This window comes from Triturus cristatus, chromosome 4_1 (assembly GCF_964204655.1).
Source record: "Triturus cristatus chromosome 4_1, aTriCri1.1, whole genome shotgun sequence".
NCBI lineage: Eukaryota > Metazoa > Chordata > Amphibia > Caudata > Salamandridae > Triturus > Triturus cristatus.
The window spans coordinates 290,420,259-290,445,665 of NC_140585.1; the positions used below are offsets into that span (position 1 = coordinate 290,420,259).

The window sequence follows — 25,407 nt, forward strand, 5'->3', positions numbered from 1 at the left end:
TTACGTTTGTAGTAAAGCCTTTTCTTATCTCTATGGGGCCATATGTTTTAAACACGTGGCCCCATAAAGACAAGAGATCGGCCCGCGCTTGCCTTTTGCTCTGCCTTGTTTTTTTTACTTTTAGCGCGGCGCGCGTGCTTGTTCTTCTTTGATCCCTGTCTTTCCCTTTCTCAGTCTCACCCTCTCCCTGTCTGTTTCATTCCCCCCCCCCCCCCCCCCCCCCTCTCCCAGTCTTATCTCCCTTCTCCGGGATCGTTCTCTGACCTCTTTAACTGAGAAAAACTCCAGTAGCGGAAAAAACAAGGTGCCGGTCTAGGAAGTATGCGATCTTTGTGGTGAGATCGTACTGCGCCATCTTGGCAGAAAAGAAAGCTTCAACACCCGAAAACGTTACTAAAGACTGAAAGAGGGACAAAGGCTCGCGAGTAAGGCAGCCGGGAAGTGTCAATACTGGTAGGTATGCGGGGACTAGAGTGTCAGTGGAGAAGGGCAAACCTGGCTCAGATGATCGGGGAAAAGACTGTAGACAAACAAGACGGTACCCTTAAGAATGAATCCTGAGTAACGTGCCTTGACTGTCGCACAAGCCTGCTACGAGTAGGGTTGCCACCGAACAAGTTTTCTACCGGTGTTCAGTCGGTTTAAGCCACCCTTATGTAGACGCCTAGTTTGCTCAGGTGCGCATGCGCACAGTGAAATCCTGCGTACTGACTGGTCTGTGAAACTTGAATTTCTGAGTTTCCCGCGTGTGTGCAAGTCAGCAGCCTGGATTAACTTCAGCCTTGCGCATTCGTTTGTTTTGATTCTGAGAAGCACGTTTTAATCTTGGAATGCAAAGAGATCATACAAATAATTGGGAGAGGGTGGGGTCTCAGGGCTAGACTGCCGACTTTTGGAGCTGGAAATCCAAGGTTCGAGCCTCGGGGACGACTGTGGTTCTTAAATCACTTAATCTCCCCGTGCATACCAAAAAAATGAATGTCATTGTGTAACGTGCAATGCTTGTATGCAGCCCAGTCAGATATTGGGGGAAGAGCTGAAAAAAAATCTTTGTCACCAGGCCTTCGACAAAACATGTACCGCAGATGTCAGTTCTCAACTGCATTGCATGTATGTGAAACCAAGTATGCCAAGTGCTTGGTATCACGGTCACAATAGCATTGGTATTTTACACATGAAACGCTGCCAAGGAAATTCTATCCTGGCGCTTCGGCTTAAACAATGTTTAATATCCACCGACCTGGCTCGTTGTATCAACCTCGGAAGGATTAAAGCCTGAGCCCACTATGCTAGGATTCTAGGCTGCAAATTGTACGTTATAATCTGATCTCTGTTGCTCTTTCATCCCGCCTTGCACTAAGTGTTTGCTGTCCGAAAGAGAAGGGAGGCAGGAATGGAAGAGCCGAGCCCTGAAGCAGCATCGTGGGGCACGGTGCATCAAAAACATTCTCAAAATGCATTAACAAATACATAAATAAATAAATGAGATAACGCACATGTAGAGAGCCGATCGCCTTCAGAAACTCAAGTGACCTTTAGCCTTATTACGCCTCTACCCCTCCCTACTCCAGCTACCCCTCACTACTCCAGTGCCTAGAGGAACCGACTGCAGGGCGTACTCGGGTGCACCTGAACATTACAGCATCAGCCCTCCCTTCCCCTCGCTGCCCCCTCCCACCCTGCATCTCTGTGTAACTGCTCTCCGTCCCGAGAGGGCCTCCTCCACTCAGGGAAATTCCTTCACCTAAACAATAAAAACAAGCATTGAAAATGCAATAGGCCTCGCCTTCTATTAAGTTAAAGCCATTTGCTTTGCTATATAATACCATTAGCAAAGCAAATGGCTTTCACTTAATCAAAGGCGAGGCCTATTGCATTTTCAATGCTGGTTTTCTATCTAGCCTTCTTAACTCCTGTTTCTGATATAATTCCTTCTTTCACATTTACCCCCAACAGTTGAACACCCAATTCATTAGGTGACTCTTTGACAACAAGAGACTCCTTCAGTTGGAAAAAGACTTTGCCTACTCTTGCCCCCTCTTACATATTAGCTGCTTCCACAACGGTATACCTAATTGTAAGGGTCACTTAGCCCCTTTGTCGATGTTCATGGCACCCTCTTATATGGAATGTGAGAAAGTGCCATCTTTCTTGCATGGTATGCCCCCACTTTTTGCTGAATGTACTTTGACTGAGTGTGCCCTGGACTCCTGCCAATCAGGTGCCCAGGGCCTATGTTCCTTCCCTAAACCCACAAAACCCAAATTGGCAAACCCTGGCCACATGTCAGCCCCTGGTAAATGGTACCCTAGGTACCCAGGGCCTTGTGACCAGGGAAGGCCTCTAAGGGCTGCAGCACTCATTGTGCCACCCTTAGAGGCCCTGTCCCCTTACACACACTGCCCTTGCAGGCTGGGTGTCTGGGTGCAAGACAAAACAAAGAGTCGACATGGCACACATCCCATCCCATCACCTACACTGCCATGGCATATATTAGCCACCCCTCTAGCTGGGTGCCCTATGCCAATGGTGTGAGCACAGGAGCTGGAGCCCTGTGCCCCTACAGTACCCAGGTCCATTCCTGGGCACTGTAAGTGCAGTGCTGCCATTTAAGAGTACATGGTGCTGAGAGCTCGTTAAACACGAACTCCACAGCACCATAATGGCAACACTGAAGACTGAGAAGTTTGGTATCAAACTTCTCAGCCCATTAAACCCACACTGATGCCAGTGTGGGATTTAATGTACCAAGCACCCCAGAGGGCATCTTAGAGATGCCCCCTAAAACCTAACCTACAATCCACGTCTGTTCTGAGGCTGCCTAGGCTGCCACACAGCAGACATGTTGCTGGACCCCTGGGTAGGAGAGCCCCTGCTCTCCTGGGCACATCCTGGGCGAGGTGCTAAATCTCCTCCTCCCGGATGGGCAGGGGGAAGCTTCAAAGGCATGCAGCCTCTGTGAGCTTCCCCAGGCCACTGCAACCCCCCACTCTGGCGGGAAGCTTGGCTGGAAACCCCAAATAAGGACTGGGGATGTGCCAGCCTGCCAACCCCACCCTTCAGGTGGGGAGGCGAGGTGAAGCACATCTCTGGGCTCTCGCCATCTTGAAGATGGGAAGCCCTACCCTATCAGGACTAGGCTACTGCCCCCCTCCCACAGGAGAGAGGCAGGATAGGGGGTGTACCCACCCCAGGACAGGGACCCATTGGTCCCTGCCCTTCACCTACCTGTAACGCTCCTAAATCTAGTATTTAGGGGCACCCTGAGCCTTCCTTCCCCAGATTCCAGATTCCAAAATCCCAAGAAGAGCTAGAAGAAAGAAGACCTGCCCTGCAGCTGCTAAGAAGAGGAAGACACAAAATGCTTTGGCCCCAGCCCTACCGGCCTGTCGACCCTTGAAACTGCTCCTGCTCCAACCCGGCATCTCTTGTGGCCAGCAACCTCACAAACCCCGGAGGACCTGGCTACCTTTTGACTCTAAGCCCCTGGGACTCCCATGAGTAGAGGCTCTACTCAAAATCTACTTCTAATCCCTGGCAGCAGCCCGGAACTGCGAACCCAGCACACTCTGCACCAGCCAAGCCTGGCCTGTGCCGGAGTGAACAAAGACGACGAGGATGTCCCCACGGCGACTGTGACCCCGAGTCTGGCACCCATGGACCTCCCTCGACACTCCTGAAGAAGCCTGCAGCCTCAGAACAAGGTGAACCCCCCCCCCTCACCCCCCCCCCCGCAATCAATAGAGGGTAAGATTTCCCGACACCAAAAGGCACCCCTGCTCCCGGCGCCCCGCGGCCACCTGTGCCCAATCCTGGGGTACCTACCTATCCTCCAACTACCCAACTTACCTCTCGAAGTGGTGGTGGCACCTGAAGAATCCTCGTCCCCGAGCTTGCAGTCTTTTTCTAAACCGGAGATTTCCCATTGAAATCAATTGAGCGCCCGAAGGCTCAAAAGCACCCTGCACCCAGCCGCCCGAGTGGCCCTGGCAGTGCAACCTCTACACCTATCCACTTGCCCTGAGTAAGTGACCAGGAGCCCAGCTCCCACAGCCGCGTGGCCTGCTAGTCAGCAGCCACCAACCAAGGCCCCCCTGTCCCTCATAGGATAACATTGGGCCTAACTCTCTCTGCACCCGGCCGCGCTAGTGCCGCTGGGAGTGAACCAACTGTACCTACCTGACCCCGAGGGACCCCTGAGTCTATGCCCAGAACCTTAACTCTGTCAGTCGAGTACTTACCTTTAAACCGATAACTCCATTTTCTTCATAGGGTAACATTGACTGGCTTTTTCCTGAAATTTCTTCTAAGTGTGGACTTTTCAAAACTATAAATTTTCACCAAAAATCAGCCGAGTAATGAAAACAAAAATACTCACCTGCTCTTAGGTGAGCTCCCAGTGCTGGATCTTGGTGCCCAGCACTGACTCTGAAAACTACTTACAACTGTACTTACCAGTAACCCAATATTTTTCCATAGGAAATCATTGACTGTTTTTCTGTGAAATTTCTTCTAAGTGTCAATTTCTGCAATCTTTAAATATTCTTTAAAAATCGTATAATATCTGAAAACGTAATTACTTACCTGTTTTGGATAAAGGTCCCAGTACTGAGTCTAGGCACCCAGTACTGGATTACAAAAGTAACAAGCATATACTATACCTGTAACTTGAATTTTCTGCCATAGGGAATCATTGACTGTTTTCTATGAAATATTTTCTGTCAACTTTTAAAATAGCAAAATATTGTCTAAAAATCATCACAGTAATTAAGTCGACTTTTATCACTTGATTCCAAGTACTGACCCAGGACTGAATCTAGGATCCAGTCCTGGAATTCCAAAATTAATCCTAAAAGTAATCTGTGGCAAATAACCTGAAACTTCCATTGAACTCAATGCATTATTGTGTTTAAAATAGTGTTGCCTATTGCAACCACTTGTAACTGTTTACAAAAGTCAATTGCATATTGCTAAAGTATTTCTATAAAGCATCTCATTCTGAGAAAGTATATTTTAAATCCAATTGTTGGCTCTAAAATATAACAAGCATATATTTTTTATATATAAACCATTGGCCTAGAGTTCAGTTATTGAGTGTGTGAGACCATTTGCTGACTGAGTGTGTACAACAAATGCTTTACACTGTCCTCTGATACTGCCTTACTGTTCGACCAAGCTACCACTTTAGAGAGTAAGGTTATATCTAACTTTAGCCTCTGCCAAACCTCTGGGGACTGTGGACTCTGTGCACCCTGTACCTATTAGGGAACAGTATATACAGAGCCACTTTCTCACATGGAACAAAAGCCAAAAAGATGTAAAACGTTCTTTAAGAGTGCCGTCAACCACTGTGTTTGCACAGCAGTCTAATCATTGTTTGGTCCCTCTCTTGACCCCTATCTTTTAGACCAGTAACACCTGGTCACTCTCTCCTTTGTGTACATCTTTACAACAAACTCCTTGTATTCCTGCAAATGCTTTTTGTGTTTGTTTCACCTATCCCCAGATTACTTGGGGTATGTATTTCCTCTTTCCTCTTGCACTGAGCCCTCCATCTCAGTTACACCAAATCATTTGTCTGCTTTTTTTATAAGACCACCCCTTGTCTGTCTCCCCCTATTGTTTCCCCCTATTGTGTTGTGTTTCTTCCCATTAATTTGAAAGTGGAAATGGAAGGCATGATGAGTGTCCTAATTAGGGGAGCTGTGGTCGTCGCACATTTGGCAGCGCTCAGTACATATTGCACTTATGTGAATGAGTGACCTTGCAGTAAGTTACACACTTTTGTTAGTGCTTGATTAGCCAGAAAGATGCAATTTTGACAGCAGCACAAAGCAGACACATTGGTCTATGATAATATCGTCTTGCTCTTCTTTCCCGATATGTGCATGTGAACCTTAACCAAGAGGGAACTAAGCTGTTAGTAATGTTTGGGGTGGGGGGGCATCGGGTTTAGGTATCACAGGAACACTGAAGTGAAGGAGTTCTATAAGGAAAAAAGATTCTTCTATTTCCTTAGCAACACTGCCAGGTCTTTTAGTTTGAGTTTTTTTGGGGAGGAAGAGTGATGAAGGGGCTAAAATCACCTCTTGGTGGTGGTACTGTCCTATAAGAGACGGGACAGTTCCTGGGTTTCAGCTGTTGTGTCTGTGTGTGTCTCTCTTTCTCTTTCTTTCTTTCTCTCTCTCTCTAGAAATAATCCTCTGTATTGCCTCAATCAAGTCAAACCTATTCCCGAGGATTGCACAAATTATGGACTCTGTAATTCAGTCTGTTTGGGCTTGATTGTGGATTAGTAATTATTTAACTTGGAGCTGTCAAGAATCTTCAGTGCACAAAGTCTTTTGGGTTAAGTGAGCTTTTGGTAGTCGGTGCTGAAAAACATCAATAAATGCTTGGTGAAGTCCCCTTTTTCACCTTGTACTGCTTTGCAGAGCTTTTCCATATCAAAATCCACCAGTTTTCACCCAGTTCTACTCTGAGGGGAGTTTTTGTTGCCCCAGAGAACACGGATCGATTGTTTGAACACCAGTAGATGGAAGATTAGTCAACCCAGCCTGCCATACAGGGATATGTATCTGTGGCTGAACACCCCAAAAATATCACTTCCCGGTATCTGGCTACATACACTCTCATTAATGAAATGCTCGTTAAAAACAGAGACCAGAAAATCTTCATCTTAAGGAAAGACCTGAGTATGTGTGTCAAGGTTCCCTCCTGTTCGTACCCCTCCAGCATAATGGACTTATCCCGCCACCATCCTTGCAAAGTATGCTAGGGTATAATGCCACCTATACAGAATCTCAGGCGCATTTCCCTACAATCTGCATGGGAGGCAAAGTTAATAGTTTATCTTCGTATATCTTCTCCTGATCTAACTTGGAGAAAACTAATCCCTCTTCTCCAGCAACGCTGGAATGTGAGTTTATGGTCTACCCCCTTACTATTTGACATAGTATAGATTTTTTTAAGTGACATGTTTGTCCCTTGAGCAATAGAAGATGATTTTTTCGAAAGGGGTGAGGGCTCTGATGGCTCCATGTTCAATTCTAGGACTGAGCAACCACTGTCCCAGTTGCATGTAATGGAAGGGCTCCGATTTGATGAGCACATACGCCTCTTTCATTTACTCAAAGGTCTTATTGGTATCACAATCAAACATATCTCTCAGTATATTGCACCCGCCCCATAGCCTTTTTTGATAAGGAGCCTGGAGTAAAATTGTAACCGGGGGTCGAGTAAAAGCTTATGAGAAACACGTATAGCTTGACAGCCCAGATGGAGTTATAGGGTTACACCCTAAAATGACGAAACACGTGTTGGCTAAAAAGAAGGGTGGAGAAGGGGCCAGTAGGCCGAAAATAAAGCCATCTAAGAAATATTTGTTTATGAATATACATTGTACTGTTATTTGAATTGATGGCGTGTGATTTTTCTTTCAATCCCTGGATTGAGTTTGGAGGAGTTGGGTGAAGGTTCCCCCTTTTCAGAGCACTGCTTTTGAGAGACCAGATTTGATTATATATTGTGTGACTTTCCAGTGAGCGCCAGGATCCTATTAAGCCACCCATTTCTGATTGTATAGGAGGAGTATTGACTTTTGATCCCTGATTTATTCTTTGGGAATGTTTAGAGTCATTGTTTGAAAAATGTACAGAATCTTAGGAAGAATGGACTTTTTTATGCAAGCTTGGGGCCCAATATGAAAAGTGTCTTTTAGTTACACCTATTGAGTTCAGCCTTCACCCCTCTTTTAAGTCTCCCATCATTGTGGGGATAATTTCTGCAGTTGATCAACTACTGTTTTAGGAGCCAAAATGTTTAGTATGTCCGACTTGGAAATATTAATTTTAAATCTGGATACCTTTTGCTGAGTTTCAAATTGATATAACACATTTTGAAGGGGGGGGGGGTGCGAGCCATGGGGAATTGTAACTGAAAGCAAAATGTAATCTGCAATATGGTCAGTTTTTTATTTCGTGGGTCCCAATTTTGATCCAGTTTTATGTGGGGACTAGCTCTGAAGTGCTGGGCCAGGCGAAGGGCAAAGAGGAGGAGAGATAGTGGGCACTCTTGTCTTGTGCCTCTACCATTATCCACCTATTGTGAGTGGAGCTCAGTAACTCTTATCTTGGCTCTGCATTACGGTATCCCGCTAGAAGCCACTGCACAAAACCACCCCCATCCCAACAGCCATTATCGTGTCTGCCATGAATTCCCAATCAACCGTGTCAAATGCTGTTTCAGTGTCCAGTGTGTTTTGGATAGATTATTTGGACTCTGTGGTCCCTGTCTCCAGGAAATGCCTTTTTAGTTATGTCCCCTGCCTGACCCTGAATGCACCAGCTCCTCCATCAGTGCCTGCATTCTGAGAAAGATGGTTGAGTCCGACATTGTGGGGAGTATCTGGCCGTCCTGGATTATCTTGTGTGAGACCTTGGGATGCAAGGGGATGAGTGACTGTGCAAGGCATTAATAGAAGACAATGTGAAGCCATCCAGGCATGGGGTCCTGCAAGGGTGCAATTTAAATATAGGCTTGTAAAGCCTTTTACTATCCTTTTGTTTAATTGTGGTTCAGCCTCCGCCAAATAGGCAGCTCAAAGTTGCGGGTCTGCGAGCTCCGTCATGTGGAGTTGTGAGTAAAACCCGTGCAAGCATCTAGCCCATTCAAGAATTTAACTTCAGTTATGATTTTGGCTTGCTGGGCCTTTAACAGATTGACCAATAGTTTGCTTTATTTTTTACCTAAGCAGTAATATTTATTATCAAGTTAGAGGTGAGGGTGTCTGCTTTTGTAACTTGTGAAAGTCAGGGAAATTACTTGGGCATAAACTTGTGATTCTTCTTGCTACCTTTGCCCTCCAGATAAGGCCCTTTTTTATCACTGCAGGCCGCCACGGATGTTTTTCACCGTTCTGCCGAGACTCCATTGAGCTCGTAACAACACACGGACAGCCACTGCTGTTGCCGCTCGTGCTCCGCTTCAGACGCGGATTGAATAATTTCCATTTGAGCACCAATTGACAAATTCCCAAGCTCAGTTTTAACCTGAACAAGCCACCGTTGCTGCCACCCACTTCCCGCATTCAACGCGGAAGAACCTGTCTGACTCCCCAATTGGAACACAATCTAAGGTGTTCCTAAGTGCTTCCCAGGAGCCACCGACCGCTCTGCGCACAACCGCCCTGACGCTACCACGAGTAGTTTCACTCGCCGATTCTTAGGCATTGTATTCATACCAGGCAATTTTGTGTAATTTTGAGTCCTGATGATGATCCCACTGTACTAGGAGCTAGGGATCGAAACGTCGACTTTCTATAACAGTACCACATTGTATCCACTGTGAAAATGTATTGTGGTTTCTGTTGGTCTGAGCTTACTTAAGTCCATTATTGTATTGTAAGCCCCCATGCTTGCTCCCAAAGCCTTTTGCCTGCAATTTCTTTCTACTTTTATCTTCCTTTCTTTCCCTTTGTTGAAAACTTGGTACAGGATTGTGCCCTTGTTTCATCATTCTTCATTATCCTATTTTCTAACTTTGTGAAATTCAAGAATAAATGTTCCTTTGTCCGGCTGGACACAGGAGGAATACACATAGGTCTCATTGAAGTCTATGTCGAAATAGTCACCTTAATCAAGATTATGCTAGGGACCATTGTTCTTAAAATACATGATTACCCGTGGTCCTAAGCTACCTTTATCGGGTCCCCCTTGTTACCTATATTGTCTTTTTTTAGTAGTGAGCACTAGTTCAGTGTCCAAAAGCACATAAATGTTTGTAACCACCCGTGCCCTTTAGTCTCCTAATTTCACAAATCCAACTTGCCAGAGGGGTGACCTTTGTGCTCACTCCTATTTGCTTTGGTCGGCTAAATGTAACTTTCAAGGTTACCATAATCTGTGCATTTCATTAAATAGAAGTTACAGGTGTTCACACTCTTCATGAACAAAACACATAGGTGGAAAACTAAAGAGGTTTTCTCCACTACTAACCCACTTCTAAATATGTTTGATATCTCCCCCTTTCTCAAGATTATGCATGTTCCTGTCTAACTCTTAATATAAAGCATGGTTGACTGCTGCAGCGTAGGATCCAAGTGTCCTTACCTTCAGGGATTTAATTTATCCGGATTTAGCTTTTGAGTTGAACACAGGGATGAAGGGCCCACAGTTAAAAGCCATTCTCCAAAGATGCCTAGCCCTTTAGCCACAAAATCATGAAAATACTGCTAGATGAAGGTGGTAGCTTCTTTTTGGCAGAACCCTAGCTTACGTTCTTTGCCGGTGTTTCTGCTGAGGTTGAGGTTAGAGCTTTGAGCCTCATGTTCTTACAGTTATTGTGTCATCTATCTCAACAGCAGCTTCTTTCAGAAGCCATTGCTGGGGAGCTTGGATAATAAAACAAAAATACAAATTAAGACTTACTTGGTCCCCTGCATCCCTTTAAACTCATGTGTACAAGTTACAGCTCCCGGTTCTCATATGAGAAGCTTATGAACCACACATCCTCAAATAAATGCACCTGCTTTAGAAACTGCACAGTGGACTGGATCATACCAAAACACTCTCTGGGCCTTTGCCAATTTTGTAAAGGTTTTCTAATGCGTTCGAAAGCCTCATTGTAGGAAAGTGGGTTTCTGTTGCAGTAACCCCCTCCCCCACAACTTTTTTTTGCCTGGCTACTGATGCACTTTTTCTTGGTGTGCCCTGGGTCCCTGCCATTCAGGTTCCCAGGGTCTGTGTTCTTTCCTCAAAACAAACAAAATTGGTATCCCTGGCCACAGGTGGGCCCCTGGCAAATGGCACCATAGGTACCCAGGGCACTGTGACCAGGAAAGGTCCCTATGAGCTGCAGCACTTATTGTGCCACCCATAGGGACCCTGCACCTTTTTCACTCACACACTGCCTTTGCGGGCTGCGTGTTTTGGTGCAGAACAAAGTGAAAAGTCGACATGGCATACATCCCTGTGTGCCATGCCTACAAAGCACTGCCCTGGCTCCAGCTGGGTGCACTATGCCAGAGCACAAGAGCATGAGCCCTTTGCCCCTACAGTGCCCAAGTCCATTCTTGGGCATTGTAAGTGCAGTGTTGCCATTAAGAGTATATGGTGCTGGGAGGTTGTCATTCCGAACTCCACAGCACCATAATGGTTACACTAAAAACTGGGAAGTTTGGTATCAAACTTCTCAGCACATTAAACCCACACTGATGCTAGTGTGGGATTTAATGAACAATGCACACACAGGGCATCTCAGAGATGCCCCCTGAAAACGAACCCACCTCTAGTGACCTGACTGAGTGGCTGCTTAGGCTGCCACCCCCAGACATGTTTCTGAACCCCTGGGTCGAGAGCCTGCTGCTCTCGGGGGCCTGAAACAATGCGCATCCTGGGACGAGGTGCCAAGCCTCCTCCCCCAGGATGGGCAGGGTTCACGAAGGAGAAGCTTCAAAGGCATTCCGCCTTTGTGAGCAGACCATTTTCTGCTTTCACCAACTGTTCCCCACTGGTTCTAACCCCCACTTTGGGCGGGAGAACTGGCGGGAAAAACAAGTGAGAAAGAGGGGTGTGGCCAACTCCACCCCTCAGGTGGGGAGGCAAGGTGAAGCACAACCTCGAGTCCCCGCCATCTTGAGGATGGGGGGACCCAGCCAACCAGGGACAGGCTCCTGCCCCCTCCCACTGGAGAGTGGCAGAATAGGGGGTGTACCCACCCCAGGGAAGGGACCCATTGGTGACGCCCCTGAATTAGTTTTTAGGGGGCACCCTGAACCTTGCTTCCTCAGATCCAGAAACGACCAGAAAAGAAGATAAGAAGGACCGAAGAGCCGTGCAGAGCTAAATAGAGGACAACGCCCACTGACTTGGCCCCAGCCCTATAGGCCTGTCTCCCCTCGAACCTGTTCCTGCGAAATCCCGGTATGTCCTGCAGCCAGCAACCTCACAAACCCCAGAGGACCTGCCTGCCTTCAGTTCAAAGACTGAATCTCCCGTGAACACCGGACTTGTTCAAACTGCAGCTTCTGGCTCCGGCCGGATACAGCGTATCCAGCCCACTCTGCACCCGCTGAACCCGGCCCGAACTAGAGTGGAAAAACACCACAAGGTCACCCCGGCGATCCTGAGAAAAAATCTGGCGACTCCTGACCTGCCTCAATCCGACGCCTGCAGCCTCAATCCAGAGGATCCCCTCCTACCGCAACCAGAGCGTGTAGAAAATCCAACCTTAAAAGGCACCCTTGCAACTGATGCCCCACGGCCTTGTGTGCCCAAACCAACAGTGCCTAACCAACCCAAGAAATCTCAACTTACCCTTCGAAGTGGTGGTCGCACCCAGAAGATCCTCGTCCCTGAGCCTGCATGTTTCTTCAAACCGGAGGTTCTCCATAGAAAACGGGGCGCCTGACGTCGAAACAGCACTCTGCACCCGGCTGCCTCAGTGCCGCTGAGGGTGCACTTTTTGTGCCTACTTGTTTTCCCATTTGCCCTGACCTAAACCCTAAGAGCTTTGCTCCCACAGCCGTGTGGCCTGCTGGCCAGCAGCCACCAACCGGAGGCCACCTATCCCTAATTGGGTAACATTAGGCCTCAACACTATGCACCCGGCCGCCCTAGTGCCGCTGAGGGTGAAACAAAAGTGCATCACTGACCCTGGGGGACCCCTGAGTCTAACCCCAGAACCTTAACTCCCACAGTCGTTTACTTACCTGCAAACCGATAATCTGTTTTCCCTCCATAGGATAACATGGGCCATTTTTCTTCCAAAAAGCGAGGAAGTGTGGAGTTTTGAAAACTTAAAATATTCTTAAAAAATCCGACAACTAACCAAAACGTAATTGCTTACCTGTTTGCAGGAAATCTCCCAGTGCTGAATCTAGGCATCCAGCACTGAGTAAGAAAATGTAACGTAAAAGTAATTTACCTGCGATCTACAGAAAAAAGCCTATACAAACCAATGCACTGTTTTTTTCTGAAAAAGTTTTGAAGTGTCAACTTTTGAAAACTGTCAATATTGCTTAAAAATCGTACGAACAAGTAAAACGTGTTTACTCACCAGTTTACATGTTAGGTCCCAGTGCTGAATCTAGGTATCCAGCACTGGATTAGGAAAGTAACTCAGAAAGTAACTTACTTGTGATTTACTTCAAAAAACCCCATACAGTTCAATGTACTGCATTTACTAAGTATTGCAATCTACTGCATTATCTGTGAATCAAACCAAGTACAATTTCTACTTCATTTTCTAACTGCATTTCAATGGAGTAATTTATTACTGCAAAGTATTTTATGCTTACCTGTGCCGGGCTTGCTTGGTTCTAGAAATAAAACGGTATATTTTTTATACAAAAACAATTGGTCTAGAGTTCAGTTGTTGAGTGTGTGAATTCATTTGCTGACTGAGTGTGTACATCAAATGCTTAACACTGTCCAATGATACTGCCTTACTGCTGGACCAAGCTACCACAAACCGAGAGTTAGGTTCTATCTAACTTTAACCTCTGCCTACCTCTGGGGACACTTGGACGCTATACACACTATACCTCATTTTGGTGTAGTATATATAGAGCCACTTTCCTACACTCATTCTTTACATTTCACATATCAGCCTGCACATGGCCACTGATTATCCCCTTTGAATTCATTATGCCAGTCCTCTCTCTCCCATCCCACAATTTATGGTTTGTAAAATCTTCCATCAGGTCATTGATTTGATGGTTTGATAACATTCGGTCTTACTAATAAAACTATATATAGTATAAACAGTAATCTGTGGAAATTGGGTTTCAGCAAATATGTTTATCATTTGCACATCACCAAGTAAAGAGTTCTGATTTGTTTTCATCCTATTCAAACAAACATTCTTTCATCACACAGAATTACAAAAAAGTGCTTTCATAGCTACTAAAATACATTTGGAAATGTTTGTACAGTTCATTTACAAGCTATTTATATGCTGTGTGTTAGGAAAAACCGATATCCATAAGCCGCTCATTTCACCCTCTTTGTGCAGCGCAGTTGTCAGAGAGTTCACTTTACAAAATCCTCCAACTTTGCTGCTTTATTTTAATCGTGGAGGTTGTGTTTAATTTTCTTTCTCTGACTGCAAAGTGGAAGACATAAGCTTACATTGGACCTCTGTCTCTGAACGCAGATCAAATGTGACAAGATAAAAACAAGATTTGAAGGCATCTTTATTGCTCATTCGCTTTCTGAGAGAACAGAACACCTGTTCTTTATCAGCTCGCCAGAAAGAGCCAGTAGGCTCTAAAAATAACTAGCCCAGATAAAATCTAATTTGCCATAGTAAGTGGGTGAGTTGATTTCTCGAGGCCTGGTCAGTGTTTGCTGGTTGACTTGTATCCTTCCACTTCTGATGTTATTTTCTTTTACTTTAAGCCCTCCATGATACATGTACTTTCTCAACGTCCATTTTGCTTACGTCCTTCTCCCAGACCATCCATTGGTTCTCCCGCCCTTCCCACCATGGATCGATAAATTTAAAAAAGCAGAGCAAATGGTGCCTGCATCATTCTGCTGGTGCGCATGCTTTTAGACAAATATGCACACAGACATGCACATGCATACACCAGCAGAAAGATGCGCTCGCCAGCGTTGTTCATGTCATTGTGCCTTTTTAAAAATTATTATTTGCTAGTGCTGCACAGATCAGGAAAGAGCATTTTGCTTTCTCCAGTGAGGTGTACAGCTTTGCCAATGCTTGTATTTATGTTGGTCTTAAACTTTTGGGACCTGCTACCAATCTATTGGCAACGGGTGACAGTCTTGAAAGTTTTTTTTTTTTTTTACCAATTTCAAAATGGCTGCCTGCGGTTACACACTTGTGATGGGCCTCTAGAAATGGGTTTGTATTATTTTACAAACCCATTGAATGTTGGCTGATGATCCATGCTCATCCATCACACCCATCTTTGAATGATTTTGTTAAAATATTACAAATTCATTCAGAGATGGTCACTGTGGATGCGTTCACATCTTTTCATGCATTTGTAATATTTTTGCATAGCGACTCTGAGGTGACCACCCTGTATTGTCCACACCTTATCGTCAGCCCACTATGCCCAAGAAAGCATTGGCAAAGCCAGTAGGTTTCACTGCCAAAACCTGTTAGTTTTTGCTAGTGCTTGTTTAAACTTCTGCCCTTCGCTATTATTGTTCTTATTCCACTCCTTTGGAGCCTGCCACTCATCTTTATTCCCAGTCCCCACACTTTGCTGAGAACAGGAAGAGTCAGGAATCAGTCCAGTGTCCATCATTTGTGATCCCTGATCTTCCTCTGTTTGTGGGCTTTCTAGTGAAGAGTAAACTAACTGTTTCTGCCACTTTGGTTTGGTAGGGTAAAGTCCATGGCTGCAGATCCCCAGGAATTAGCAATAGGACTATGTATGAGGGTTTGGCCAGCGCTCCTCGCCCTACAAATATAGGTGCCATCCATCTTCTCCAAAATGGAGGGCCCCTAGTAGCACATTTTGGTGGCTGTGGATTGCATTCGTTCAGTTTGTAGCTGTGTCCGAATGAACCTAGAGGTATTGTACTTCCAGCCCTTTTGCTGGCCTTTCCTGGTGCCTGAAGCTTCAGCGTTCTCCTTTTAAAGGACTTCATCAGTTTGGACATGAGTCGGTGTCTCTCCCAGCCCCACTATTGAGTTCTGTATTTTAGTCCCAGTGTTCTGTCGCTACTTTAGGTACTGTTCGGCTTCCCTCACTGGCATTTGCCGAGATTTCCATGTGACTGTTGTTTTACCTTTCCAATGGTTAAAGCGGCTTCTGAATTGATGTTCAGTGTAACACAAAATTGATTAGATCAGTCTTGCTTTTGTTTTTCAGCTTCCCATACCCCAGCTTCCCCTTCTTTGGCAAAGCAGAGAGCAAAAATGAATGACATTGTGGTTGTGACTCCTGGAATCCAGTCATTACGTAATGTCAGCAACGACCCAGAAGTCATTAAGCTCCAAGAGATCCCGACCTTTCAGCCTCTTCTCAAAGGTCAGCTATGCTTTCACGTGATTTGTTCCTGACTGTTTCCCGGTTACAAATGTGGGCTGTCGACTTTGATTGACAAAATCAGTTTACGTTGCCATTTCAGGCATTTTTAAAGTATTTACAGTACTGACCACGGCATGGTCTTGCACCCAGACAGTAAAAATCTTATTTCATTCTTGATACGCATGGGCTGTTAAAGATTTTTGCTGATGCCTTCTGGCTTGGCTTCCACAAACACGGTATTTAAACAAATTGATGTACAATCTCTTTAAGGAATTTGAAGGCACAATATTTTTTCAGGGCGATATTTTGGTGATAGAAAAGAGCAGGAAGCAGCATAATCGTCACTTAAGTTGTTAATTACCTCGTAGCAACATTGGTTGTCTGCAGAGTTTTTGAAATGCAAGTTTTGGGTGCAAACACTGAACTATCTGGGTCATTAGGTGAGCAAAGAGGGCATAAAACCCAAAAGAGAACTGATTAGTGCTATCTGGAATGCACCAGTACCATCTTACAAAGATGATTTGAGCTATTTTTTTAAGGATTAGTGGAATTCAGCTCCACGTTTATACTGAACTTTTTAAAATGAGGCAACTGTTGAAAAAAAGGTTACGTTTGACTGGACTGCTAATGTACACAAGAATTTAGAATCAACCAGGAAAGAGAGCAGTGCTGCTAATGCTTTACATGGCTTTGATCCTGGTAACAAATTGATAATAAGGACTGGTGTAAGCTGTAAGGTATTGGAGCAGTGCTTTCTGGTAATGTACTGACTGAATTTTGCATCTAGAGGATATCTCCAACCGAGGAGAGATACTCTGTGGCAGAAAGAGATGGGCGGGGCACTTGAACACTTCAGAAACTTTGTGAGGGGGTTTGAAGTATTGGTCGGGTACGATGATAAACCTCTCCTGAAACTTATTCATGGAAAGTTTGTCTGGCACTCCAAGAATTGCCAGATTATCCATGAGGCTAACTGATTATAATTATGAATGCTGTATGTGCTGGGGGTAAAGAATAAAGTAGCTGATTGTTTGAGGTGGTAGCGATTGCCATTAAGTGAGGTGTCAGAGGATAGATTGGAAGAATTGAGCACGGCTTAGACTGATGATGAGGAGGAATGTGCTGTTACAACGTACGAATGAAGTGAAGCTGTGTGTAAGGATACAATGCTGAAACAAGTGAAATCATATTTGGTGGTTGGGTGGGTTGTGAAGAGATTAATGGAGGAGGATGTCGCAATTTGTAGAAAGTTTGTGAAGAGTTATCATTATCGGTGAAAATTTGATGAGGGGTGAAAGAATTGTACCCCCAGTGGGTTTGAGGAATAAAGTAGTGGAGTTGGGTTAGGAGTGGGATTTTGGCATTGTGAAAAGCAAGAAAAGGATTAAGAAAAGATACTGGTGGCTAGGGACTGATACAGTGGTGGAACGTATTGTTAAGGAGTGTCCTGAGTGAATGGGATTTTAGATTTATCTGCCATCACACAAACTGACATTGGTCCCATTGGAAAGCCCAAGTATGGCTAGGGAAACCAATGGTATGTATATTAAGGGTAGCGGTGGGACGAACTCAGAGGTTTAGTCCATGGAACTCCGCAGAATTACATTAAAACTCTGAGATTTAACAGAGTTCCATGAGCCGGCGGAAATCGGCACATTGCCTTGCTCGTGCTGATTGTTAGCCCCTGGATTTTGTTCTGTGCTGCAAAATCAGTTTGAATGTCACAACGCGGCGCACCATAGGGCACTGCTTGTTTGCTGCCACTCAAGTCGTTTTTTTTTACTTCAGCGGCAACTTTCTCACCGCAAATGGTCGCGACCCCCCTGGTTGAGTAAATCTCATTGGGTGCCCTCCCTTCGCCCGAAAATGGCGCCAAGACCTGCCAATTCTTGCTCGCACTTGCTAACTTCTCATTGATGAGCCATGCGCGAGAAGAAATCCATGCGGTGGTTGGCGCAATTTCGCCGGAAATCTACGTTTATAAGCGTAACGTGGAGTGGCCAAAACGCTGCATGTTTTAGTCCCCATGGATTCTTTTGGGAAATGCCCGAAAGTAGCCTTTGTTGAGGTTGCTAATGCTGAGTGTGCTCAAGTTTGTGGAGGAATTGTTTCAAAGGATAGGTATACCTAGGAAATTGATTATGAATAATGGTGCTCAGTTTAATACATTGGAAGTTGAGTTATTTATAATGTGCAATGGTGTGGAACACAAATGCACATCAGTCTATCATCCCGGAGCAAATTGAAGTGGAATAAATCAACTGTGTTAGTAATGGTATTCTATAGATCACTACTAGTAGGAAGAAAAAAAAGATGTTGGAGGTGAAGAAAATAGTGTGGTTCTATGGGATTACACTACTGGGTACAGTCCTTTCACGGTCACACAAAGGATTCTTAAGGGTGGATGACTGAGTCTAAAACAAGTGTTGTGGTCACTGGATGTGGTCAAAAAGAATATCGGGAGTGTGCTGAAAAAGTATGTGTTTATAGTGCTGGCAAGCTGAGAGCAAATACGGTACGTTTGCGAGTTTGTAAAATGGTACTAGTTAAGAAACCCACAGTAAAATAAAAATAAAAAAGTGTTTTTTCCAAGCCTTTGAAGGTAGAAGAAGCGTATGTGAATGCTAGTTAACCGAGTGATAAACATGTGCAGCCTATGAGTAGGATGGCAAGGTTTAAAGGCGTGACAGGAGAAGGGGAAGGTGATGTGGTGAGTAGATGATTTGATTGGTTGGATAATAGGTGTTGAGAAAGGTAACCGCGTAGAAGAAAGATGCTCTTTTGGTATAGAGTGTTCTGGTGATATGTATACGGAGGGTTTGGAGGATGGTGTAAGGTAGGAAAGATGTTTGCAGTGAGAACAGAGACCTGAGTAAGATGGGTTGCATGGTTAAGAGACTAACATATCTGAAGGATTATGTTACTTAAACTGCATTGCTTGTGGCTAATAGGGAGATATTGTTGGGATACTGTTTCAAGTTGTATGCTGGGATTCGTATTTAGTGTAATGAATTATATTTTGTTATTTTTAGTAGTTTATGAAGAAAGTGTGTATATATATATTTATATATGTATTGGGAAGGGAAAGGAATGTGTTGTGTTCTACATTCCTTATTGTTCCTGAGTTGCTAGTGTTGTTGCATGGGATGTGACACAATCTGGAATGTATGGGTTTGAAGAGGATTCGGAGGGTGGTCAGTTGAGGAGTGGGCACAGAGGAGTCTGGAGTTCTTTGTGCTGGGGTCGCCCAGGGCTTATTAAAATGTATACTTGGCGGTTATTTAAGTCAGTCTTCTTTGTATACCACTGGAACCCATAGAGATACTGGCACGAGGCCTAATATAACCACACACATACTGCTGTCAATTACTCATTAGACGTCTGGAAAAAGTAATGAATGTATGAGTTAATGCTAAGAATTGGGTGAAGTTTTTTCTGAAGAGTAGCATTCAGCAGTACAAAATTGGATATTTCCCTTTTCAATAAGGTTTCAGTGCCATGTGGAGTGTCCCAGCTTCTGCATATACTGCTACTTTCAATGGTCCTCGAATGGCTTTGGTTTGATTTTTAAGTTTAGATTTCTTTTATTGGTTTCATTCAGGTAAAAAACAAACACAATACAAGCATATGTTGTACATTCGGAGTATGGTCCTTCTACAGGACTGCTCTTAAAAGGAAAAACAATGAACAAATAAACCCCCTCCCTCTCCTTCCCCCTCTCCCTCTGTCGGAGCCAGTTTCTGGTACAAGGTCTGGCAAGGCACCACCCGGATGAGACACTCTTGTAGATTGGGTGTACTGTTGCGCACGCTCCTCCACGTCCGCCCTTTGGGTTGGGTCTGTTAAACGCAGTGTTCTAAGATACTTGGGGTAGGTAAGTTCTGTAAACTGATGTCAACAATTTTAGGAAAGGCTCCTTCAGGTCATGGAATGAGGCGGTGGGATTCGTAAGTGATAACGAAATCTTCTCCATTCCAAGAATGCCCCCAGAGCCTATGAAGCCATCCCAGCCGGGTTGGAACTGTTGCGGTACCCCAGTGGGACAGAGCATTTTGCAGTGCCGCCCCCAATGCAAGGGCCATCTGCCTGCCTCTGCGCGCCCTGAGCGGGATGGAAATCGGGTTTGGGAGACCCAAGAGGATGTAGGCTGGAAGGCGGGCAATTTGGGTGTCGAAGTAGGAGTCTATTTCAGCTAATATCTGTTTCCAGTAATCCTCCAATGAAGGGCATTCCCATAGCAGGTGAGTCAGTGTACCCAACGTACCACAGCCTCTCCAACACTGGGGGCTTCGTGTTGGGTTGCCCCTATGGAGCTGGGGAGGGGTGAGGTACAAATAGTTGGCAATTTTTGTGGCCGTGTCAATACCTGCCATGTTTCGTGCCAAGTGTCGAGCTCTATAATATCTGTCCACTCTTTCTGCGTCAGTTATCTATCTAGTTCAGCCTCCCATCGTAGCTGACCAGGTTATTTCAGGAGGTCGATTTATGAATCTGTATAGGTCGGATGTCAGGCGGGCATCTGTATGTCTCGTGAGGAGCCACTTCTCGAAAGGTGTAAGATGTCGTTTAGCCCCCACACGCACCCCAGGGTGCATTACCCAGTGACTGATCTGTGTGTAGTGGAACCGCTCCGTTTCAGGGAGGCCATACTCCCTGCGAAGGCCGGAGAAAGCTATGGGGCCTGCAGTATCGAAGAGATGTCCGATTAAAGCGCTGGCCCTCCTTGGTCCAGTGTGCAAACTCCGATATGTCAAGCCCTGGTGCAAAGTCTGGGTTCTTCACTATAGGTGTGATGGGGGACGGAAAGCTCAAGCGGCCCCTGGAATCAGCTACTTTGTCCCACCTTAGAAAGATGGAGGTACCGGGGCCTGGCAGTTTTCGTGAGGAAAGGGATGCCCCATAGGGGCTGTCAGGTGAGATATCGGTCCATGAACAGCCAGTGCTTCTCTCACTCTGGGTGCAACCACCCCACCAGGGGCCGCATATGTGCAGCCCACCAGTAGTGTTGCAGGTTAGGGACTCCCAGACCTCCCTCTACAGGGTTCCTATAGGTTAACTCCCTATGCAGCCGCGGACTCTGGTGCCCCCAAATGAAGCGCTCTAGATCTTTTTGCAGTGAGCGTATAGTGTCCAGAGGGGGGATGAGCGAGGGTGTCTGAAAATTGTATATTATCGTAGGAAGTATGATCATTTTTACAGCCGCTATCCTACCCAGCCAGGACAGCGAGTGAGGCCTCAATTTGCGGAGGTAGTCCCTCACTTGCCGTGTCAAGGTCATATAGTGTCCTGAGAGTTGGCGGAGAGACGAAGGCCTAGGAAAGGTACCACCTCCTTGGCCCAGTGAATGCCATAAGACCGCTGTAATAGGCCCAGAGTGTCGGAACTGAGGGATAAGTTAAGGGCTTGTGACCTATGCACATTGATCTTGAAACCCTATACCTGAGCAAAAAGATCCAGTTCCTCCAGAAAGGCTGGGAGGGACGCTAGGCTTCTCCAATGTGGTCACCACATCATCCGCATACAGGCTAAGTTTGTGACTTTCCTTCTTCCCCCCCCCCCCCCCCCCCCAAATTGCACCCCTAAGATTGAGGGATCATCCCTTATCCGCTGTGCGATAGGCTCCATGTATAGAGCGAACAGGAGTGGTGATAATGGGCACCCTTATCGCGTTCCTTGTTGAATCCGGAAGTTGTCGGAGATAAGCCCATTCACTCTCACAGAGGCGGTGGGGTGGAGTAGCTACTAAGAATCCAGTCGATAAAGCGCTGTGGAAGGCCAAAGTGAGCTAGGGTTGCCTTAAGATACGGCCAGTGAACCCTGTTGAACACTTTCTCAGCGTCGACAGAGAGGATCAAGCGCTCAGCTGGGAAGCGCTCCGACCTGTCTACCAAATGTAAGAGGTGCTTCGTGTTGCCTGACCATTGGTGTCCAGGGATGAACCCAGACTGATCAGGGTCTATTAGCCCGGGTAAATGGGGAGAGAGTCTTTGCGCCAAAATCCCAGTGAAGATTTTAATGTCTACATTAAGAAGGGAGATCGGGTGAAAGGAAGCGCAATGGCGTGTATCCTTGCCTGCCTTAAGAATGAATCACTGTGACTGATGGCGGGACAGGGTTGTCCGCCCCAATCGAGTTGTAAACTCTCACCAGCAGCTGAGCTAATGTCATGCAAAAGGTTTTATAGAAGGTGGAGGAGAAGCCATCAGGGCCCGGAGACTTATGCAGTTTCAATTAAGATATAGCAGAGATTACCTCTTCCAGCTTGATCGGGGACTCGAGGTCCTCTGCTTGGCTCTGGACCAATTTAGCGGTAACCGCCATCTGTAAATAATGAGCTGGGCCTTCTGTCGACATCGCCTGGGTCCTATATAAGGATGCGTAAAACTGCTGGAAGGTTTCGGCAATGCCCTGGTCAGTGGTTTGTTCCTGCCCTTGTTGATCAATGACCATTGGGATGTGGGACGACTATCATTGTGCCCGTAATCTGTTGGCCAAGAGCATCCCGTATCTGTCTCTCCCTATATAAAAGGCGTGTTTGAGGCGTAGGGCAGTATACTTCCCCCCCCTATCCAAATCCAGGGTCGCCAACTGCGCCCGGCCGCTTTGAGTTGCCTCCAAACCCTAGGGGCACCCGTTCTTTGGTGGATACGCTCAAGTTCTGCCACCTCGCCTGAAAGTTGCTCTCTTTTCTCCTTCCTGATCCTATTGTCCGCTGCGGAGATCGCTAAAAGTTCACCCCTGACCACAGCTTTCAGGGCTTCGCATACTACTACCGGCGACATATCTGTAGTGTCATTGAGGGCCAGATAACCATGGAAGGGCGCTGCAACATCGTTTCCCTAAGACGCCAGAGGCGGCGGGGGGGGGGGAGGACCTGCCAGAGTGCAGAGACACACAGCAGAATGATCGGCTAGTGGGCATGCGACGATCTCCTTCCCCTGCGTCAGTTGCGTCAAGGTATCGGACGTCAAAATATAATCTATACGGGTGTAAGTTTTGTGGCAGTGCAAGTAAAATGTGTATTCTCTAGAGGTCAGGTGATGCAGTTGGCATATATCAGTGAACCCTGCTTCAGTCAAGAGACACCTCCCGCTCCCAGAAATGGCCCCCGTCTGCCCCATACGCTGACCAGATCAATCCAGCTCATTGTTGAAGGCCTGGTTAAAGTCCCCCCCCCCCGCCCCGCCCCCCTAGTAGTAACGCTCTGTCTGGGGAACCTGATAGCTCTTGAATTGTCTCATGGAGAAACCTCTCCTGCCCCTCGTTTGGAACGTACATGGTAGCTATTGTAAATGTGTGTTGTCCCAGCGTGCAGGTGTATGCCAGCAGTCTGCCTTTGATCTCTGCCTGCTTGGAGACAATTGTGCCCCGGAACTGAGATGAGGATAGCCACCCCTGCCGTTTTGGAGGAGCGTGATGAGAACAACTGGTGGGGAAATGTCCTGGACCACAATATATGGGTATCCTTCGCCAGGAGATGAGTCTCCTGGTGGAGACAGATATGGGCTCCGGAATTTTCAAAGAAGGACCGGATCGAACGCCTCTTAATTGGGCTGTTAAGGCCTTCTACATTAAGCGATAAAATTTTAAGTTCCGATACCATGGTAATGGATGACAAGAGGCAAATAAACAACATGTGCCTCCGGGATCGTCCCCTCGCTAGGGCCCGCCGTAACCATACCCCCCCCCTCCAGGTTGCCCAGTGAACTCCCTGATGTCTACGCCTGCGAGTGCTTCCAGATGTAGGAGAGGGAGGAAAAAACCCTAATGCCCCAGCAACAGAACCAACAAAACTGAACAACAACTCATGAAATGCACGAATGTCCTTGGCGTTCACCCCATGGTGAGGCGCGGAATGTTCACCAGGAACCCCTACACTGCCCCCTTCCCACCCGAGCCCCAAGGCCTGTGTGCCGGAAAAGTCATTCACAAAAAAATAGAAGGCTCGTCCCCCGGTGTCCGGGCAGTATGTTCTTCAATCTACAGCTTCCGAGTCTTCCTCCAGTGTTGGGATGACAGCTTTCCTTTCTTTGGCCATCGTCTCGGGGTCAAGGCGAAGGCCAAGTGGGTACCTTCCCACTCGATGCCATTTGTCGGAGCCGACCTTTTGCCCTCCCGTGATCTCTTGTGTTGAGGCTCCTTCATCGTCTTCAGGCCTGTGGAGGAGCGATTGAGCTTTCTTCAGAGAGCGAATCTGGTGGAGTCTGCCATTCCATTTGAAAATTATTATTATAAATGGGTGACCCCAAGAGTAGGAGATATCTTTGGAGCGCAGAAAAGTGGTGACCGGTCTGAACTCTTTACCCTTCTGAATAGCGGAGGCTGCGAGGTCCTGGAACAAAAGGGGTCTGGACGAGCGGAAGTCTATGGGGTGCTTGCCTTGTGCTTCCCGGAGGATCCGCTCTTTTAGCTGATAATTGTGGACGCACGTTAATATGTCCGGCGGGGGTGCCATCGCCGGCCTCCTGGGCCCAACGCGGTGAGTGCTCTGGAGGGGCTCCCAGTATGTGGCGGAAGAGGTCTTGCACAAAGGCCTCTATGTTGTGCCCATCAACGCCTTGTGGAACTGCTCAGAACTTTATATTGTTCCGCCGAGAAGGGTTCTCGAGGTCCTCCGCTTGGCTTTGGAGGTCCAATTGCTGATCTTGAAGGCGGATGACCTTCTGCTAAAGTTGGACAACTTCTTCATCCCTCGTGGAGGCCTGAGCTTCCAGTGTGTCGATCCTGTCACCAACCGAGTTCATATCCTTGAGCAGTTCACTAAGCTCCAGGGTAACGTCCTTGAAACTCCCCTTTGAGCGAAGCGAATAGGGTTGTGAGGAAGCCTCTGCCGACTGGGCCCTCAGCGTCACCCAAATCGTGCTCTGTGGGGTGCCCACCCGGGGACGGAGCCTCGTAAGTGTTTAGTTATCCAGCACAATATCCTTGGTGCAACAACATGAAGTGTTGCATGGCTAAACACTTATAAAGTCCCAAAGGCGAGACCTATTGGCTATGCCAATGCTTGTTAATTTTGCTAGTTGCTATGCTGAAAGGCCGTACTTCTGCCCCCGCAACCAGGTCCCAAGTGCGTAGTCCAAAGCTGGCCGCCTGGGCCGCTATGTGGCGTCGTGGGGGCACAGGTGGCTCGCTTTTCTATAGGTCTCCCTCTGTAAGAACCAGTAGGTAACCCCTCCTACAGCTGTGTGGTAGCTATCTCACCTCAGTCTCTCCAGATCACGCCTTTAAGATCCCAGAGCCACTCACATGGGCCTCACTCTCGCCACGTGTCCCAAGACTGCAGTTCTAAGTGGGGAGGAGGGGAGCCCGGGGCAGTGCGCTCCACCAAATCTCGTTTCCTGCTACCTCCACAGGCTGTCAGCTCTCATGTACTGCCACGCTCTGTTGCAGTCGTCTCTGAA

The 25,407-nt window shown here is 46.7% G+C and overlaps 1 protein-coding gene across 2 annotated transcripts in view; it reads left to right on the forward strand.

The window, feature by feature from the left end:
- The window catches only part of BORCS5 (BLOC-1 related complex subunit 5), a 259,893-nt gene that overhangs the window by 18,435 nt on the left and 216,051 nt on the right, over positions 1-25,407 (forward strand). For both annotated transcript variants that reach the window (XM_085652098.1, XM_085652095.1), the window contains exon 4: positions 15,848-16,006. In XM_085652098.1, coding sequence (XP_085508224.1) covers positions 15,848-16,006 — 159 coding nt within the window. The remainder of the gene's footprint in view (positions 1-15,847; positions 16,007-25,407) is intronic.